The sequence below is a fragment of the Cryptomeria japonica genome, chromosome 8 (genome assembly GCF_030272615.1).
Source record: "Cryptomeria japonica chromosome 8, Sugi_1.0, whole genome shotgun sequence".
Lineage (NCBI taxonomy): Eukaryota > Viridiplantae > Streptophyta > Pinopsida > Cupressales > Cupressaceae > Cryptomeria > Cryptomeria japonica.
The window spans coordinates 190,123,128-190,144,725 of NC_081412.1; the positions used below are offsets into that span (position 1 = coordinate 190,123,128).

Below are 21,598 nucleotides of genomic sequence, written 5' to 3' on the forward strand. Positions count from 1 at the left end.
TCCTTGAAAGGCAACTTCTCTCTATCCAACTATTTATTTCCCTCATACCCTGATTGACAATAGTTGCTTGAGCATGTACACCGTGATACTTGACTGTTGATATTAAGTTTTCAAACTATAGTTCATGTAGAACACACTTTTTCTCATCAATACCTGTTCAAAGTGACATTTGCTTCAAGAACACGTGATCTAATCTATTCCCATTTAAACCATTTGTTGAAATGGAACCAACATGCAAAGAACAATTAATTCGCAATGCACATTCTAATATACCATATAAAATGATTAATATTGTACTGTGCAGACCAAACTTCTTAAACGGCAATTGTCAACTTTGAAAATTGCCTCTGTATGATGACCATTTCCCCTTCGTTGCAAGCAGATTAATATTCATCATTCACGCTTAAGAATATATAGTTATTATAAATGCTATGCCTACCTATCATCCACCAGAATGCAGTTAAATTGAGATCCACAGTTGGACCAGGGGATATGACAAGCATGTCTTAAACTTCTGGTAAACTCTTCAAAATCTGACACATACCTGCAAAATAACTCACTAAAAAAATTGAATCGTATTGGATGCCTTACACTTATTTAAACTGTTAAGACCAACCAAAGTACCTAGTTATGTATTGCACAGACTAAACTGGTTAAAAATAAACAGTTATCGAAATACCATGCCTGCCCATCATCCACCATAATGCAGCGAATTTGAGATCCAGTCTGCCCAGGGGTCATGACAAAGATCTCATCAACTTTTGTAAACTCTTCAAGACTTGACACGTCCCCACTAAACTCACCAAAAATTTGGATTACAATTGGATGTCTTTACACTTATATTAAACTGGTAAGATCAACCAGAGTACCTAGATATGTATTGCAGGGACTTCACTAGTTAAAAACTTTTTAGTACAAGAAAAAGTAATTGTACATTCTGCGGATGGACACTAACAAACCAATTGGAAGCTTTCACCGCAAGCTGACAGAAGATTACTTTATGATTACATTTGTGGCAGTAATTACTGAAAAGGTCTACTAAATAAACACAAACAAGATGTGATTACTGCAAGGGATATTTGGAGCATATTATTAGTTCTGTGTAAGGATAAATACCCAGCATGACATTTGGATCTGGACAGCAGAAGCATCCATTAAGGATGTTTCAGTCTCTATTGTCATCTTGTAAATGATTTAATTTGCTCTCATAATCACTTGGGTATTCACCCAACCAAAGATGACGTAGAAAGTGTCAATATATGGCATTCAAGACTCCTAATATTCACCTGCAACAAAGAAAATCAAATTCTTTTGAAAACTTGTTTTTCTTTCAAAAAATATGGGAGAATTTGATTAAACAAACCTTCTTATAAGCATACCCAATGATTGTATCAATTGTGATGTGATGAACATTCAAAAAAACAAAAGAAAAAGTAAATTTGACCTTTTAGTACAATCCTGACACATACCATTACAGCTGTTCCTGTCTCACAAAAATTGGGAACGCATACAAGCCTCACCAGCTGGCCCTCTGATCCTGTTGAAGGCAAAAAAAAAAATCAAATATTATATCTAACATATTAGCTGACCATCGAGATAAAATAAAAATAAAAAAAGTGTTTGAAACAGAAGACCACCTTTAAGTAAACGAGATTCATATTTTTTCTGATTCCCACAGAAATATACATGCGGACAATCCTCAATAACAAAAGGATCTTTGTCTGTAAATGGATAACACCCTGCAAAGATATTTGACGGAATTTTATGCAACTCAATCAGAATATGAATATGGTTATCTTACAAAATAGGCATGTTACACACTCAAAATTAAGCATATTTAAGCTTATCAGCAACAAAGGGTCTCTTTATCTAATATTTCCAGTTCCTGAAAAAACGTCTAGCAGGTCACTTGAAACAACAAATCCATTCCTGTAATCACATATTTACCAAGAGTGTCTGGAGCAGTGGGTGCTAGGTGCCTCCATTTTAGTGTCCTTTCCATAAAATCAACTTTTTCCTTTGCTTCAGAATACTTGTTCAGATCATCTATATTCTGGCCAGAAGTACCAAGAAAACTGCATATGATGATACCAATGCCATTACAGGAAACAGGAAATAGATTTTGAATTAGTTATCAATAACTAAGTAAAGGCCTGAGCAACTAATTATATTTCAGTCACCTCTTACCTAACTCCATCAAGTTCAAACTGATGTGGATTTGTTGCAGAAACAAATGTATTGTATGTCGATGCTCCAGGGAATAGGCATTTATGCAAAGGCTGATCAACAAATCACATCAATAAACTGAAATATAGCATTTTTTCATCTAGAGGATTCAATTAGAAGTGGCAAGTGTCAACTCTACAAGACCTATAAGAACCATATTCTACATGACAGCTAATATTTCACCACAGAAAGATTAGCACAAATACCTGTTGTGGCAAAGAAAAATTTGCAGGATCATTTGGCCCTGGCATTATGTCAACTGGCATAGCTGCTGCAAGCTACAGAGAAGGATCGCAAGCCAAACAAGATAATATCTTAAATAGAAAACAAACTTTGCACTTGAAATCAGACATAGAATTGACAAGAACTCTACAAAGAAAAAGAAAATTAAGCACAAGATTTCGTCATTTTCCAACAGCATCAAATCACCCAAATGCGCATTTAACAATAAAAATTTCTACCCCAAGTCAAAATAATCCAACAAACTAGCAGACAAAAGAATATAGTTAACTACCTGTGTCAAAGCCAGGTCTAGTTCCTTGATAGGTTCAACAAGTCTACCTTGATCTTTTGATGCAAGGGACTGCAACGAGAACATGCCATTCTTAGAAATAAAGCGGCTATACCAGATAAACTAGAGTTGAAGAATGGAAGAGTATGTCATAGTTAAAAGGAAAGATAGCATTTCATAAACCCAACTTACAAATTATATACAATTTACCTGACCTGCAAGAAGGCCTTGTCGTATATCAACTGAATCACCCGCAATAACAAGACGAACAATTTGAGAAGTCATACTTTGCTCCTGCAAGATCACATAAATAGTTTAACAAATATTCTTTTTTAGTATAGCACATGATGCCAAGTAAGAAAAACTCCCATAATCTTCAAAAATTAAACATACCTGTTCATCACCTGAGTGACCAGACAAATGATCAACAAGAAGCTGAAATTGAAGAGGATTAGACTTGCCACTACCAACCAAAAGGCCAGATACAAGAACCACATATTTGTTCTCTTCTGCAGAGGACAAATATAAATTAGTACTAATACAGCACCTAGTGTAATAAGACCAAATGTATGTATTTTCAGAAACAAATGATGATCGGAAGCATACATCCATGTTTTATGCCCTAAAAGAAATTCTTGGATCAGTTTTATTAGGAATTTGCAACTGTGAAGCTCAACTTCTCATTTTACCAAATCCTAGCATTTTGACCAGAACTATAATGCAACTAGACCCTGGCCTTGAGGAAAACAAAACAAATAGAACCAAGGATTTCAGTAACAAACAAAGGCCCTCAGACTAGCTCGAGTAAATACTTGAATCAGTACCAGAATGGAGAGAGCGTTGAGGTGGTAGGCCAGCTTCTAGAATGCTTTGTACATAGAAGTCACCACCACTGCTTTCTTTACCATGAAGAGCTACTACAACACCTGCAAACAAATTTAACATAAAATGATACACAATACAACAAATCAACTGCTTATTAAATCAAGCTCCCTGACAAAACCTTGGTCTGATTCGAATTTACCTACCTGTGACAAACATTGAAGGAGAGAGAATATGTCCTGTCAATTTAACCCTTCCACTGTCATCTTCAAGAATGAGATAATCATTTGAGTGCACAAAATTATGTGGCTGTACTATAGGGACAACAGTCCTCTGCAAAAGGATTCCAAATGTTATGAGTCTACTAAGAAAGAAAGAATTTATATTGATGCCTACAATTGACCAAACTAGGTTAATGTAGCTCATAAGTAAAGAATTTATTTTGCTGCCTATAATTTAGCAAACTAGGTCAATGGAGCTCATAAGTACATCCAATTGCAATAGAAAGCTACTATTGTAGAATAAACTATAGTAGCTGCAGAAGTGACTAAGACAAAGCTAAAACATTAAAACAACAAAAGCACAGCAGACATAACCCCAAGGAGAGAAAACCATAGCAATAAAATGCAATTACAATTATAAACAGGTAAACACAAATGATTTCTTAATTACAACCCCCTTACCAGGTAATAAAAGTCAAAGAAGATAAAAGTTTCCCTTCATTAAACGATAAAAATAGGCAAGAAGTTATCAAGCCATGAAAAGAGTAAAGATCCCATCTATAATCGTCAGAATGAAGAAGCTTATAAAAAGAATACAAGTCAAGAAAACCAATAAAGGAGACTGTTATTGATCAACATACCAATTATGTTCTTAGCGTTTCTTCAACCATTATATTGTTACACCCATGTTCACATGCAAGCATTATGCCAATGAGACAAGCCTTTGTTTTAGCAAAAATATTGGTTTGAATACCCAACTTCTCAATGAAAGCCACTATACTTTTTCCACTGTTGATTCTAGTGACTTGCCTTCCATGTCTTCTACCCCATCCACCAAGCAACAATCCCTAAAATCCAAATTCAAAATCCTTAACAAAGGATGTGGAGAATATCAAATCCATGAGTCCCTTCATATTGTCAAGTCACCCATCTCACCTCAATCCTTCAATTGACCACACCCAAAAGTCCAAGATCCCCTCCTCATGCTACAATGGGGGCCCACTACCCTTCTTTTCAATGGTTACCTTGTTGATGAGGGCATAAAGGGCTTTGATACTACATGGCTTTACAAAGATGACCGATATGTAACCTACTTTAAAGAGCACAAATATCTCATTCCCTTGTGTATTAGCAACAAAATGAACTACAAAGGCAAAGGTCTTGGTTTACACAACCAAGGCTCCCTTGACCCTATTGATTTGAGTAAATAATAGAATTTCTTCGGATATGGTGCTTACAATGAGTATTGTGATGCACTTGTCAAGTTTCTCAATAATGCCAAGCAACGCTCTTCTAATCTTGACAATAGTGAAGCACATGTCATTCTTAGTCCTTTCGAAGAGCTTGTTGCCACAAACCTATTCCTTGATAATGATGTTCTTTCCATCCATCTTGACCTACAATACATTAAACTCATCGACTAGGACCAACAAAACTCTCCTACCTTAGATACATTTCAAAGCAATGAGGCCATCCTAGATCTTATGCAATCCCATGATCACATTCTGCAAGGAGATCATAAATAGGGTTTCAAATTCTATTAAGTTCATTTGCATATTTAAGAGAACAAGCTAAACTTTCGAAGGAGCCACCAAATCCGCACTTGATACAAATACACCCTTTGACATTGAGTTTCACCTCCCATTGGCTCTTGCTCCACTTCAAGATGGTTCACCCCTCCTTTTTGAGGAAGTTGTAGACAAATTTGGATACAACGGAGGCACCCAAGTTGACACAAATAAGCATTGCTTTAGATCCCGAATTGAAGACATACATCTCCACGGTACTTAGAAATTAACCAAATGCATTCACCTAGTCTTACACCGACATGCCTAGTTTGAACTTGTTGTGACGTTTTCACACATCGGCCCATTGCAAATGGGGACCCCCCACTTTTTGCTTAGATTAGGTGTGTTAGTTGTCTTAGTTTCTTTAGGCGTTGACCTTTGCTAATGAGTAAGGGATGTCAGGTTGAGGTCATGTGCAAAATTGCTTGAGGATAGAGGTTGTCAATAATGCCGACATGTTGCAAGTATCAGCTTAGGCTGATAAGGAGTTCTAGAGGAAACCTTGCGAATTGACTCAAGTTGATGATGAATAAAAAATTTCTAAGTACTAGACCCTATGGATTTGCATATTTAAGAGAACAAGCTAAACTTTCGAAGGAGCCACCAAATCCACACTTGATACAAATACACCCTTTGACATTGAGTTTCACCTCCCATTGGATCTTGCTCCACTTCAAGATGGTTCACCCCTCCTTTTTGAGGAAGTTGTAGACAAATTTGGATACAACGGAGGCACCCAAGTTGACACAAATAAGAATTGCTTTAGATCCTGAATTGAAGACATACATCTCCACGATACTTAGAAATTAACCAAATGCATTCACCTAGTCTTACACCGACATGCCTAATTTGAACCTGTTGTGACGTTTTCACACATCGGTCCATTGCAAATGGGGACCCCCCACTTTTTGCTTAGATTAGGTGTGTTAGTTGTCTTAGTTTCTTTAGGTGTTGACCTTTGCTAATGAGTAAGGGATGTCAGGTTGAGGTCATGTGCAAAATTGCTTGAGGATACAGGTTGTCAATAATGCCGATATGTTGCAAGTATCAGCTTAGGCTGATAAGGAGTTCTCGAGGAAACCTTGCGAATTGACTCAAGTTGATGATGAATAAAAATTTTCTAAGTACTAGACCCTATGGATCAGCTTAGGTTGGTAGGAAGTCTCTAAGTGTGTCTGCGAATAAACTTAGGTTGATGGGAAAGTGAACCTTCATTGATGGGAAGTCCCATGCAGGTCAACTTAAGTTGATAGGAAACCAAAATTGTCTAAGTATAAACCCTGCGGATCAACTTAGGTTGATAGGAAGATAAAATTGCTTAAGTTCAAAATGTCAACCTTTAATGATAGGAAAGGACCTGCGAATCAATCCAGGTTGGTAAGGAAGATGGATGAAGAACATTTTAACCTCCTACACACCAACTTAAGTTGAAGAGAAGTAAACAAGTACTACAGTGCTACCTGTGAATCTACTTTAGTTGGTAAGAAGGGTGAGACTTTTAAGTCGCAAGGATGGAGGTTGGAAATCATCAAGTATCAAAGTCGAACTTCTAAAGATGAGGATTGGTGAATTATTAACTAGAAGGAGATGCAGTTCAACCTCTATCTACGGGAGTTAATCTTCCTAAAAATCATGAAGAATGAACTTAAGTTTGCTGGAAGGAAGATGTAAACATGAGACTTCTAAGTCCCAAGGATGAAAGTTTGAAGTTACTTGATCAAAATTCAAACCTCTAAGCATGAGAGTTAAAACAAATGACAAGGCAAATTCAACCTAGACGGCTGGAAGTTGGAAATACACACAAAGATGAAATTTGCTCTTCTAAGTCACATAGATGGAGGTTGGAAATCGTTAAGTCCAAAATTCAAACCTCTAGAAATGCAAGTTGGCGAAATTGCCTAAGTATAAAATGTGCTTATCAATTTAAGTGGGTAAGAAGGATGAGACTTCTAACAAGGATGGAAGTTGAGACTATCAAGTATCAAAATCGAAACTCTAAGGATGAAGGTTAAAATCAAAATCAAACCTCCAAGGATGAAGGTTAAAATGAAAATTGAACCTCTAAGGCTGGAAGTTGAAATGCATATGGAGATGAAAATCGCTCTTCTAAGTCACAAGGATGGAGGTTAAAATCAAAATCAAACCTCTAAGGATAGAAGTTGAGATTATTAAAATCAAAGTCGAACCTCCAAGGATGAAGGTTAAGATCAAAATCGAACCTCCGAGGATGGAAGTTGAAATGATTAAGGATGAAAATCAAACCTCCAAAGATCAAGGTTGAAATATCAAGCATGAAATTCGAACCTCCAAACATGTAAGTTAAAAACACTTGAGTATCAAAAGAAAAGAAAGGTGAATTCGCTAAAAGAAGATGTTGATATGAGACTTTTAAGTCGCAAGGATGGGAGTTGAATATTATCAAGTTAAAATTAAACTCCTAAAGATGCAAGTTCGCTGAAAGGAATGAAGGATGAATTCACTAAAATCAAGGAATAAAAAATTGACATCTCCCAAGCATAAGACATTTAAGTTGCAACGGTGAGGATTAGAACAAATAAAACAAAATTCGAACGTCAACGCATGAGAGTTGAAGCCCAAAATGAAACCAACCTTAACCTAGACGGCTGGAGGTTAGAATCGTATGGTGATGATCAATTCCAACTTAAGCGCTTTCTTCTACCTATTTGCCAAGTCAGCCCTCTAAAAGGGAGGAGAATAAAGGTGAATTCATTAAGCCATTAAGATACCATGTCGGCTTTCAAAGAATATGAAGGGGTGCGACTTTTAACCCCAAGTTGTATAAGTAGAAAAAAGAATACCCTTCAATGACATAAATGAAAGTGCAGATCACAAATTCGCAGCCATCAGGGGTAGAAATTGGAATTCAGTCAAATTTACCAGCATTAAAAGCCAAAGTTGAAAGCAAATTTCCAGCAAATCTTATCCAAAGTTCAATCAGATTTTGAGATGAGACATCAAGAAGCATTTTCAGAATTGCATTTTCTGATTTTACAATGTTATTTCCAGATTGGGAGGGGTTTTAGGAAGAGTAATTTGCTGAAGTATTAGTATTATTCTCATTAATTGCTTACTGTTTTGATGCAAATCTTTTGTCTTTCAGGTTTGATGCATTGAAAGAACTTCATAAGGGACATCTCAAGGGCGTGGAAAGAATTCACTAATACAAGGACATGATCCAGATATTCAAGGATGTGCATGTAAGAATCAAGAACATGAGGAGTCAATCACAATAAAGAAGGTCAAAGAAATCAATGAAAGAAATATCAAGTTACACCTTTGCAACTTTTTCCACTATTCAAGTACATCAAGGATAAGGTAAATTTATGACATGAAGATGATAACAAAATCAAGAACTACATCAAGCTATACATTTCAGGATCAAGGAGTTCAAGTTCCAAGTCCAAGGCAAAGAAGTTCAAGATCAAAGAAGGTTAAGGAAGGAAGTAGCTCAAGATTCAAAGGTTGAAGTTGGGAATGCATCACAAGAAGTAAAATTTCCAAGTTAGAGTAAAGAAGAGTGAATGTGATCAAGGAATGAAGATAGTTTCAGAAGAAGCTGAGGTGGCATCCTATTCGCATTCAAGCCAATCAAGTTACTTCCACATCAGCAAGTCCAAGTTCAATGAACCTGATTCATCTCATGGTGGAGCAAGTGACACATGGTGCCTCATCAAATATTATTTTATGTACCTAACCTATTCTCTCATTGGTTAGAAATCAAGATGGACATCTGTCCAATTCATTGTAATGATCTTATTGGCCAAAAGGAAGTTTATTGTAACAAACCCTAGTTAGGGTTTTATTGTAAAATCTTGGCCATTGATCTCAAATCAATCTGAGCCTTTGAATTATAATGAGCTCTCTATATAAGGCTCGATTTTCCCATTCGTAAAGGTTAATAGCAGGTTAATAGTGAATAGTCAATAGATAATAGCTAATTGGCAATTAGAATAGAAGTTAGATTAGGAGAAGGCAAAGATTGTTGCCAAAACTTTGTTGTAAAGAGCATTTGATTTCACTCAAGCTATGGTGAATTAATGTGTCATTTCAACAAGTTGCATGGTCTCTACTTCTCAATTCATTTGCTTTCATGTTGATTAGATGAATGATATGAGTTGTGAATGATCAATGGTGAAATTCATTTATCCATACCACTAGCAATTTGATGATTGTAAATTTGCCTTGTGTGGTCAACTGGAATCCTTAAATGAGCTTAACTTCAATTGCTATTTGTACTTTGATATGCATCACCTTGATGGTATCCTTGTTGTTAATAGTGATTCAAACATCATTTTTGCCTTCCTTAGAAAATCGCACTAAGCTTTCTGGAGTTGTTGCTTTGCAAGTCAAAGCAAGGCTTAGTAGAGTTTCACCAAAAATTGTCCATCGTTCCTACATTCTTAGGATTAGATTATGCTCCCTAAACCCATCTCTTTTCCACTTTTTATTCTCCAAGCAAGTAGTGAGAGTCTAAGTTCCAGCAATTCAAGCATTCAATGTACAATATAAGGCCCCTTGAAGAAACAGCAATCACAACAAACAACTGTGCTTATCCACACGCTGTGACCCGACATTGAGGAGCCTTGGAGTTGTCTCTGTCTAAGTTCCAGCAATTCAAGCATTCAATATACAATGTAAGGCCCCTTGAAGAAACAGCAATCACAACAAACAACTGTGCTTATCCACACGTTGTGACCCGACATTGAGGAACCCTGGAGTTGTCTCAAGTGATCTATAATGTCCATTTTTATGAATGTAGGTGGAATTAAGTATGACTGCCATTCATATTGCAGTCTATATTAATTTTACTATTAAATTCTGCATAAGAATATCATCAGACTTCATATATTAAGCACATTCCTATGCATATCACCAAGAACAAGGATGTTACTGCCAGTAACTTAAGAACATTTTTTATCTCATCTGATCCACGGTGAAGTCTCTGCATGCTTTTGATTCTTTTCCTTTATATCTCTCAATGTGAGGGAGAGATCACACCTCTTCATCATATATGCCCTTTGGCAAGAGACACACCCTTTCACCATTAGCACCCTTTGGAAGAGTGCAACTCTTCATTATATCTGCCCTTTGAAAGGGTCACAACCTTTCATGATCAGATCTGCACTTCTTATTCAAATCAGATCTGCACTTCTGATTCCACAAGCATCCCCTTCTCAAATGAGGTTCTCTTCTCCCTTTTATATCCCATGTTTGAGGGAGTCACGACTTTTCCTTCCATGTCTTTTCACCATTCATTAACTTAATTAACTTTTAATTATATTTAATTATATAATTAAATATTTATTTTACTTTTATTCTTTTCTATTGTAATATTATTATTATTTATTATTAAATTATATTCCAATGTGGGGACATTGCATGATCCTTATGAAAATCTTCAGCATTTGAGAGATTTTGATCGAGAGGATAAGTTACTTTTGGGTATTTTATTATGTGTTTGCATGTGCCTAAGAAACACATCAACAAAACCCCTCCTTGGTTGTTCACCACCTTGTGGTACAACCCAATGCCAAACCAGTTCAACAGAAGTTAATGAAAATGCACCCTAAGGTGGCCCTCCTAGTAAAAGAACTTTAAAAGTTGTTGGACGTTAGGTTCATTCGGGCTATTGACCATTCAAAATATGTATCTAATGTAGTCCCAATGAAAAGAGAACTAAGGAATCAAAGAATGTGTCGATTTCAAGGATATCAATAAATCTTGCCCCAAAGGTAATTTTGCACTCCCTAATATTGACATGATTTGATAGCTAGCCATAAGATGTTATCCCTTATGAATAATTTTTCAAAATACAACCAAATTCTAATAACACTTGAGGACCAACATAAGGCAACCTTCATCACACCTTGGGAACATTCTATTACAGAGTCAAGCCATTTGGCCTAAAAAATGTTGGTGCAACATATTAAGGGACCATGACCATCATATTCCATGATATACTACATGACATTATGGAGGATTATGTGGATGACATCCTAGGCAAACCAAAACTCAAAGAAGATACCCAACCATCTTGTATCGTATCTTCCAAAGGCTCAAAGAAAATAAGGTCGTATTAAATCCCAAAAAATGTGTCTACGAAGTCACAATGAGCAAGCTCTTAGGGTTCATTGCTTCTAAACGTGACATTGAAGTAGATCTAGATAAGGTAAAAGTGATAACCAAAATGCCACCTCCTAGGAACCAGTTGATGTGATTTTTATGCACATGCGAACACAGAATAAAATACCAAGGTATCTTATCCTCTCTTGATCAAAGTTATCCGAATGCTGAAGATTTGCCTAAGGATCAATCGCAATATGTAGGGTCTCTACGTGTGGATAAGCTCTTGTGGTATGATGTGATTATGTTGGAATCACAAGGGGACTTACATTCGAATGCCTGAGCGTCTGATTTGCTGGAACTCAAGTCCTATCTACTAGCTGGAAGATAAAGAAACATCAAAAGATACAAGGCTCAGAAAGTCTACTCTAAGACCTAGAATGCGGGAAGATAGGTGAATGACTAGTTGGAGTCCTATTGGGCTAGGTCTCACCATCAAACTGAACAATTCAACACCAGCTCAGTGCAATCTTCTAGGGTAGTTTTGAAGATGTTCAAATCATCACTGTCAAACACTGATCATCATTCAAGTTAATGCATGAACAATAGACGCGTAAAGACTCAAGATTAAGCTCATTCAATGCCAGTTGACCACGCAAGGCACCCTTACAATCAGCAAGAGGCTAGTGGTTTGGACTAGGCAGATTCCACACGAGTGCATTCAGTAACTTCCTTCATTCAATCTAATTATCTATCATCTAAAATGAAGATTCATTAAAAGACCATGCATATTGCAAAGAAACGACACATTTCACCATAACTTCAATGAAAATGGAGTTCATTTACAATTTAGGCAACAATTTCTTGCCTTTTCCTCCTATTCTATTCTAATTGCTATTCTATTTGCTATTCTATTTTACTGACTATTAGCTATTCTCACCTCTATTAACCAACTATTAACCCACTATTAACCTTTACAAATGAAGAGCTAGAGCCTTATATAGAGAGCTCTTTACAATTCAACGGCTCTGATTGATTTACAATCAATGGCTAGGATTACTGGAATTGTAAAGAGCTCTCTATATAAGGCTCTAGCTCCAAAACCACTCAGAGCCGTTGAATTGTAAAGACTTAGCCAAATTTCAGGACATTTGAGGATCAGGATGACATTCCAGACTCCTTAAGGCGAATTCGCTCTGTCCTTGATGTAAGGGATGGGACCTAGGAGGATATTAAGCATCCAACCAAGATTTGATTTAGCAACTTGAAGTGCGATCGGATAGTACACAAAAAACACCCTAGGAATGATCTAAATAACCCCTAATCACTCAATTGACCTAACCTCTTGAGGAGATCCACCTAACTCAATCCCTTCAATGCAAATGCTAAGACACTAAAACGACTAACAACAAAACCAAAAGGGCTAACCCCAAAAAGCAAAGAGTGGGGGTGCCCATTGCAATGGGGCGATGTTTGAATACATCACAATAGAAACTTCCACAACTACGCAGCTTACAAGGAGAACTCTAGGCTATCAAGCAATTTATAACCTAGTTAGAAGACAAGTACCATCCTTTTCACATCTACTTTGAAAAACTATCATCTTTGAGTGGGATTAATCATGCCAAAAAGCCTTTGACCAGATTAAAGAATGCTTGTCCAATCCTCCAATTCTAGTGGCACCCACGCCAAATAGACCTCTATTGTTTTACATCTCAATTACACAACATGGCTTAGGTGCCCTCTTAGCTCAACATAGTGATCAAGGAAGAGAGAATGTCATCTATTATCTTAGTAGGACCTCAATCAGATTTGATCTCAATTACTCATCCATGGAGAAAGCTTGCCCATTAGTAGTGCTTGCCACACAAAAACTTTGACATTACATGCTTAATCCTAATACCCATCTTATCACCAAAATTGACCCTTCGAAATACTTGTTGTCCAAGGCAACCCTTACTAGTAGAAGGGCAAAGTGGGTTATGCTCCTTAGTGAGTTTCATATTGAGAATGTCAATCAAAAAGGCAATAAAGGGGCAAGTTATACCAAATTAGTTAGCAGAGGCTCCCATTTAGAACTATTATCCTTTGACCACAAAACTTCCAAATGAATCCATCCTTCACATTGAAGAATCTACACCATGTACATTATTCTTTGATGGATCATTTACCTCAAATGGCTATGGTGTTGACATCCTTTACATCACTCCCTAAAGGGATTTGATCCCAAAATCATTCTACATTGGCTTCCCTTGTACAAGCAACATAGCAAAATTTGAGAAATTGATATTTGGTTCAAAAGCAACAATATAGTGAAACATCCAACACTTACAAGTCTTTGGTGATTCACAGTTAGTGGTCAAACATATCAATGATGAGTTCTATACAAAGGATGACAAGCGTGTACCCTATAAATACATGGTGGAGAGTTCAAAATAGTATTTATTAGATATATCTTTTGAACAAGTCTCTCGCATCAACAACAAAGTTGTCAATGTAATGCCCACTATTGGATCTCTTTTGATATGCTTGATGAAATTCATGAGCGTCACTTCCTTGTAGAACAATGCCTCATTCCTAGTCATGATCTCCCAAACTTCAACATAATGTGTGATATAGTTGGCTCTGACACTTTCTAGTACTACGACATCTATGCCTATTTCCAAAATCATACTATTCCTCAAAGCATGTCACCCACTAGATGTAAATCCTTTATTCAACACACTTCTCATTACACCCTCCTTGACGGCACGCCTTATCATAGGTGCTACAATGGCACTCTGCTTTGATGTCTCAACTTAGATGAGGCTAACCTAGCAATTCAAGAAGTCCATAATGGCATTTGTGATGCTCATAGGAACAACATGATCCTAAACAAGAGACTCATTTGCACAAGATATTATTGGCCTACCATGGAATCAAATGCCTACCAATATGTGAAAAAATGCCTTGCTTGTCAAAAACAAGGCGATCTAATTCATGCACCATCGCAAACTTTCCAACCAATCACCAATCCATGACCCTTCCCTACATGGAGCCTTGACCTCATCAGCAAGACAAATCCCACCTCCTCAAACAGCCATGAATTCATTTTACTGCTACAAAATATTTCATCAAGTGGGTTGAAACAATTCCACTCACTTTCACCACCAACATCCAAATTTCCAAATTTATCCTGAATCATCTCATTTGTCATATTGGCATTCCATCCACCATCAACACAAACAACAATCAATCTTTCAAAAACCATGAAGTGCAATCTCTATGCAAGAAATTCCATATCAAGCACAAGTGGTCCACCCCATATTGCTCACAAGGCAATGGCCAAGCCAAGGCATAAAACAAAACCATAATAAAAATCCTCAAGAAGGAAATGGGTGATTTGATGCCTTCATTGTTTTCTTAAATTAAGATGGTTGGCATAGTATGATCTGAAGCATGACAATATATCAAAAAGTCCTCCTGAAAGTCAGGGCACGTAAGGACGGAAGGGTTCACAATTGTTGTTTTAATTTGCTCAAAAGCTTCTTTACCTTCTTTACTGCATTTAAATTTAAATATTCCACTCATCATGACTGAAATATGCCTTGTTCATTCGACAAACTTAGATACAAATCTTTTTAGAAAATTCGCCTTAACAAAAAGTGAATGTCCACTAGGCTTGCTAGTTGGTAAGAAAAGTTGTTGGATAGCTTTGGCTCGTTCAAAATCAATTCTAATCCCTTCTTTAGACACTGTATGACTGAGTAGTTTCCCTTCAATCAAACCAAACATTGATTTTTCAGGTTCAAAGAATTTTCATTATTTCTACACCTTTGTAATGTTGTTTCTGAATAACCAATGTTATCTTGCTTTCTAGAGAAAAATTTTAAGATGTCAAGGTAAATTACTATTAGCTTATCTCTGAGATCACTATTGTTGTTTTCTTAGGAATTTGTACGACAGTGTCTATAACTCCTTGATGAGCATTGTGTCACTACTCTCAATCACCTTAAAGCATACCATCATAGATTGTGTTGTGGCTATAACATACACATCTAGACTACAAAGTTTAGGCTAGAGACCTTATCCTTAAAGAAAATCAGAAAAACACCACACAAGATAAAGAGAAGGAAAGTTTGAGCTAAATTGGTTGGGTCTTGTTGACGTGTATTTTGTACACTATCAAACACAGAATAAAATACCCAAGGGTACCTTATCCTCTCTTGAATAAAGCCTCTGATTGCTGAAGATATCGCAAAAAAGGATCAATCAGGATGACTTCAAGGTTCTTGTATGTAGGGTCTCTACATGTGGATAAGCTCTTTGTGGTATGATGTGATTTGCTGGAATCACAAGGGGACTTACATTTGATGATTGAACGTCTGATCTGCTTTGAATATTGCTGGAACACAGGCTCTTGCTAGCTTTGATTTGAAAAAAGGAAAAAAAACGAGGGCGAGGAGAGGATCTAATCCTAATACTAAGGAATGTAGGAGCAATGATTGATCTTCGATGAAATTCTAACTAAGTCTTGTTTTGACATCACAGGACCATCTCCACAAGGTTAGTGCGATCTTCGAAGGAAAGCTTTATGATGTTCAAACCATCACTGCAGGCATAGACACCATCAGGTTGATGCATATCAATGAAGAAGCGACAATTGAAGTTAAGCTTAAGCTGAATGATTCCAATTCACTACACAAGGCAAGTCTGCAATCAACAAACTGCTAGTAGTATGGATATACGAATTCCACCATCAATCAAGCACATTTCTTCCACTCATCTAATAACATGAAATCAAATACGAGAAGTATAGAGACCATGCAAATTGTCGAATCGACCCATAAATTTCACCATTTCTTCAATGAAGTTACAAGTCTTTTACAACAACATCTTGGCAACAATCTTTGCCTTCTCTCTCTACTCTACTCTAATTGCTATTCTATCAACTAGCTAATCACCTTCTAACTACTCTCTATCTATCTTCTAACTGCTTCCAACTATATTCTAACTATTGCCTTTACAAAATGAAATGCCAGGGCTTATATAGTGCCCTCAATACAATTCGATGGCTTAGATCAATTCGAGATCAATGGCCAAGATTCAACAATGAAAACCCTAATTAGGGTTTGTTACAACCATTACATAACATTTAATGCTTGACCAATGATAAAATTGTATTGCTTGGACACATGTCCTCTCTAGAAAATTCCACCAATGGATAGCTGGGGTAGGTACATCGGAGTTTGTGCCACCTTCCATTAGTTAGGTACATTGAATCTGGAAATGCTGAGGTGGACCACACTGATTGGAGAAGTGATGACTAGGATGCCACCTCGTCTGACACTTGTAACTTGGTAGATATTCAACTTGATGTTGTTGAGAAGCTAGCTTTAATTAATTCATCTGGAACTATCTGCTTCTTCAACGAACCCTTGTTCTAACTTCTTGTGTCCTTGATGTGCAGGATGATTGTTGTACCTCGCCTTGGAATACTGGATTGGAGAAGTCGCCCTTGATGACGTTAGTCCAAAGAAGGCCATCCTTGTCGATGCTAGGCTGGAGGAGGTCGCCCTTGTCCTGGCTTGATCGTCTTGGAGGAGACCGTCCTTGATCTGGCTTGATTTTCCAACTCCGGGATCTCCATTTGATGCCTACACAACATTTCAAAATTAGTAATATATCTTGAAATCTAAAAATTAAACTTCAAAAGGAAGATTCAAGATTTTAATTTAGGAAACCTCATGATAAATCTTGAGTTATCATTTCCTAATTAACCATGTAATACTTAGATTTTTCCAAAAAATGTCTAAAAAATCAAACCTTGAATAAGGGTGTCAAGATGATTTTGCCATACCTCCTCTTGAGAATTAACTCTAAGAAATGATGTAAAAATAGATGAATTTTGCTAGGCAAAGCGTAGATCAAAGCTCTCCCTTGGATAAAATGCACCTCCTTTAGCTTGGAAAAGAATTCCACCTTCCTCTTCAAAAATCTGGAAATTCGCCTTCAAATGTCTTCAAAAATCTAGAAATTATCCTCCAAACTAGCAAGAAATACGCCTCTCCAATAGCCTTCAAGATGAATTTCGCCCTCCACTAGCTTCTCCACACTTAGTAGAAATTCGCTCCACTCCTCTGGATTTCGCTCCTCAAATTGCTCTCCAATTTCGCACTTGAAAGGATGATTGAATGATTTGAATTGTGAAACAACACCTCCAATAGATAGAGCGCTCACCTTCTACATCTCTCCATAGGCCGACTTGGTGGAAAAAATAAACAAAGATTAATAAAAGGAGAAGGCCGACTTAATTAAGCAATAAAAAATGATACCTCAAGCACTCTTCTTTTTAAATTTTAATAATAATTAATTTCGAAATGCCTCAATTAATAAAAAAAATGATTTTCCAAGGCTCAAAATTAATTATTAAATGCTATGCGCTTTTCATTAAATGCCAATTTAATTAGAATTTTTTAAAATATTTCGAAGTTTTGGGCGAACTTGGCATCTAGTGCGATTTGCTAAAATAAGGCAAAAAAATAATGAATTTTGATAACTTCGCTCTGGTCCCTTGGAGAGGGACAGGAGCGTTTTGCCTTGGTCCCTTGGAGAGGGACAGGAGCGATTTTGCAAATCCAAGCTTATCTGTCCTTTGTTAGCCTTCCAAATTATATTCAATGGATAAATCATGTTTTCCTTGGTCTCTTCAAATCATAAAATTGTCTTGATCCTGCAAGAACAGTGCAAATTTGAAATTCAAGCTCCGGTCCTTCAGTGAGGGACAGGAGCGAATTTTGTCTTCTAGGCCAAAATGCTTCACTTTTCATCTCGAAATTCCTTTGCTAGGGAAAATTTCACCTTACTTCATGCTATGAATAAAAGTTAACGTCCAAAAAAGGTCTAAAAATTGTGCGTATAAAGAAAAGCGCTCTGGTCCTTCAGTGAGGGACAGGAGCGAATTTGACCTTCTAGGCAAAAACTTCATCATTTCATTGTCTTTGATCAAGTCTGGATGCTTTATCATGTTTATTTCGTCCTTCACCATGCCTTTGATGTTCCAATTTGACCAAACAAGGTCAGGAATGACTCAAATAAGCCTTTTCGCCCTGGACCCTTGGTGAGGGACAGGAGCGCCTTGCCTTGGTCCCTTGGAGAGGGACAGGAGCGAAATTCGCTCTGGATCCTCAGTGAAGGACAGGAGCGAAATTTGACTTTTTGAACTCTCTATCAGGATAATTTTTATGGAATATAACATTTAAGTATAAGTCTTATACTTTAAGTTATATTCCATATATACTTTCAAGATGTTTGAGAGTGGTTTCAGACCTCCAAGAGTTATATTGCAAAATCTAGTTTTTTGAGGTTTTTCAGTTTCTAGACTTAGTCAAATTTCAAGATCAGGACATTCAGACTTAGCCAAATTTCAGGATCAGGACTTTCAAACTTAGCCAAATTTCAGGATCAGGACTTTCAGACTTAGCCAAATTTCAAGATCAGGACTTCACTCCAGCAGGACCTGCTATCCTATTGATCTCCCCGACAGCACTCAAAAAATGTAAAAGCCAACTAACAAAACCCTAAAAGACCCAAAAACAAACCCTAAAAAGCAAAAAAAACAAGGGTCCCCATTTGCAATGGGGCGATGTGTGAAAACGTCACAGCAGGTCCCTAAGTCATCACTGCTAAGTTCAAATCAAGAGCATACAGGCTAGCTACTCTCGAAGGCCATGAGCTAAATGAACCCATGAATATTATCCATCTCAAGTACTTCTACTTCTATCTTTAAACCATTTGCACTAATCTTCCAAAAATTAAAACAAAATAGTAAAGGGAAATAAAGTCATCTAATAGTGAATACCACTCCTTGTGGTGCCTTGGGAAAATATCATGATGGAAACCTAGAAAACAAGCATCATGTGTAGCAAACAACCACTCTAGTCTATGTGTATGCATCAGTTTGTATTATCTCATTCATTGTGTTCCACCCATCCCATCATCCCCCTTATCTCAAATTGTTCACTCGAGTTCCCTATCCATCATTTGTTTTTATCCTTGCAGAATTCATCCCATCCCTTTCTATCACCCCCTCCACATACATTACCTACTCATGCCATCCTCCTTCGTCAAAATTGCTTATCTACCAACACCCCATCTAATCTGCATCCTTCCCCACTCCCCCCATCCCTTCCATTTCATTTTTATCCTTATTCACTTCAAGCCCTTTCCTTGAATTTGCACTCAATTTGAGGCATCCCCTTGCTAGCATTTCCAGAGGAATAGTTAATACATATATCTCCATTGGATCACGACATTTTCACCTCCATCTATTGTCACATTCCTCTCACTAATGCTCAATCCTTGTTCGAAATCCAACAATTCATCCCATTGATCATTCCATACACCTTTGGCTTCAATATTTCATCAAATAGCACATCATGTTCTCTACATTATTTTGATTGATTGGTTGCATGTGTCTATGTTTGCTTGTTGCCTATAGCTCTAGTGCTCCATCCATCATATTGTTGTTGATGTATAGCTAGGTCGGATCCCTTGGGTGGGCCGACCTAGTCAACCGAATTGCTAATGGGCCTTCGGCCTTAGCAATTTTCCTTTGTATTGGGCCCTATTTGAGCGGGTTATAGGTCAGCCCTATAACTGTAACATGTAAAGGAATTCATGTAGCGTGTCAACATTATGTAAAATATAGCTTGGTCAGGACCTATTAATATGTAACTTGTAAAGTGTTATTGGTCAGGTCCTAACCGATGTAACTTGTGATATTGGTCTGACCCTATAATGTAACTTGTGAATTTGTAATTTGGCGCCAAAGCCGACCTAGGCATAAGGGTTAAGGGCATGTATATAAAGGAAGTGACTTGAGGTCACAAGTGATATAACTAAAGTGAATATCATCTGCCTTAATGTGATCTGTTATGCTCCAAAGGTTAGTAAACATACTTTGAAGGTCTGCGATCTCAGCCTGAGCCCTAGCGAATCTCTTCCTAACTGGGTGAACTTCATTACCAGCTGAGCAAACATCACCCTAGGCTGTTTTGAGGCTGCCGAACCTGCTACAGGCAGTAGTACCTGCATTTTGGAGACTTCTTCAAATCTGATCTCAGGTCCCAAGATCAGATAAGTTGTGTCTTGTCACTTGTGTTTGTGCCCTAGCTGGGCAAAGTTGTAACCTATTTCTGTGATTAATCTAAGGCAGATTTGAGACATTAGTTGCTAGGTTTTTCCTCCAAGAGGGAGGTTTTCCCAGGGTATAGTTGTGTTGTGTTTCTTTCTTACTGTGCATTTTTGTTTTCTGCTCATTAATTGTTAATCTGATAATTAAAATCTAACATGGTATCAAAGCCAAGTTCATACTAACTGTGATCAGATTATCAGGAAGTCTTCATCCTTAGTCTATCATTCCATTCTTCAGTCAACATGGCATCATACATTAGAGCTGAAGATAGATTGGATGGTGCATCCAATTTCACTGCATGGAAATTTAGAATCATGATGGCATTGAATGATCTCTCTGAATTCATCAACAAAGAGTCTTTCGAGCCCTCAGCTGAAGGAGAAAAGGAAGCTTGGAGAAAGAAAGACTTTCAAGCTCAAAGGATAATAGTGGATTCCGTCAAGGATCATATCGTGCCTCTCATCACCAAGCTAAAGACAGCAAAAGAAATGTTCAGCACCTTAGAGAAAATGTATGAGATCAACAACACCAATCGCATCCTATCATTGAAGCAGCAGCTTCACCACATCAAGATGGCAAAAGGAGAATGTGTAGCTGCATACTTCAAGAGGATTTATGATCTGAAGTATCAGCTCTCTTCCGTTGGGAAAGTTGTTGAAGATAGCGACCTATCCATGATGGCTCTCAATGGTCTTCCATCATCTTGGGAAGCATTCATTCAAGGAATCAGCGCAATTATTGAACTTCCACAGTTTGATCGCCTGAGGACAGATTGTTTACAAGAAGAGTCACAGCTAATTGCTAGAGGACTTGAGTGTGATCATTATGATGTGGAAAATCAAGTTCTAGCTTCGCATATGGAGAAAGGTAAAGGAAAAAAGTGGGATAGAGATAGAGGATTTGATTCTCCTCCTAAAGCAAAAAGGAAGAAGGACTTATCCCACATCCAGTGCTTTAAGTGTAATAAGTTAGGTCACTTTGCTCGGGATTG

At 37.3% G+C, this 21,598-nt stretch overlaps 1 protein-coding gene across 2 annotated transcripts in view; it reads right to left on the reverse strand.

The window, feature by feature from the left end:
- Positions 1-556: 556 nt before the first annotated feature.
- The window catches only part of LOC131048411 (DNA polymerase delta small subunit), a 70,244-nt gene continuing 49,202 nt past the window's right edge, over positions 557-21,598 (reverse strand). For both annotated transcript variants that reach the window (XM_057982368.2, XM_057982367.2), the window contains exons 6-16: positions 3,766-3,892; positions 3,562-3,663; positions 3,131-3,246; positions 2,948-3,031; positions 2,741-2,809; positions 2,433-2,504; positions 2,188-2,279; positions 1,948-2,075; positions 1,638-1,739; positions 1,470-1,537; positions 557-1,286 (exon numbers count right to left, since the gene is read on the reverse strand). In XM_057982368.2, coding sequence (XP_057838351.2) covers positions 1,224-1,286; positions 1,470-1,537; positions 1,638-1,739; positions 1,948-2,075; positions 2,188-2,279; positions 2,433-2,504; positions 2,741-2,809; positions 2,948-3,031; positions 3,131-3,246; positions 3,562-3,663; positions 3,766-3,892 — 1,023 coding nt within the window. In that variant the 3' untranslated portion in view covers positions 557-1,223. The remainder of the gene's footprint in view (positions 1,287-1,469; positions 1,538-1,637; positions 1,740-1,947; positions 2,076-2,187; positions 2,280-2,432; positions 2,505-2,740; positions 2,810-2,947; positions 3,032-3,130; positions 3,247-3,561; positions 3,664-3,765; positions 3,893-21,598) is intronic.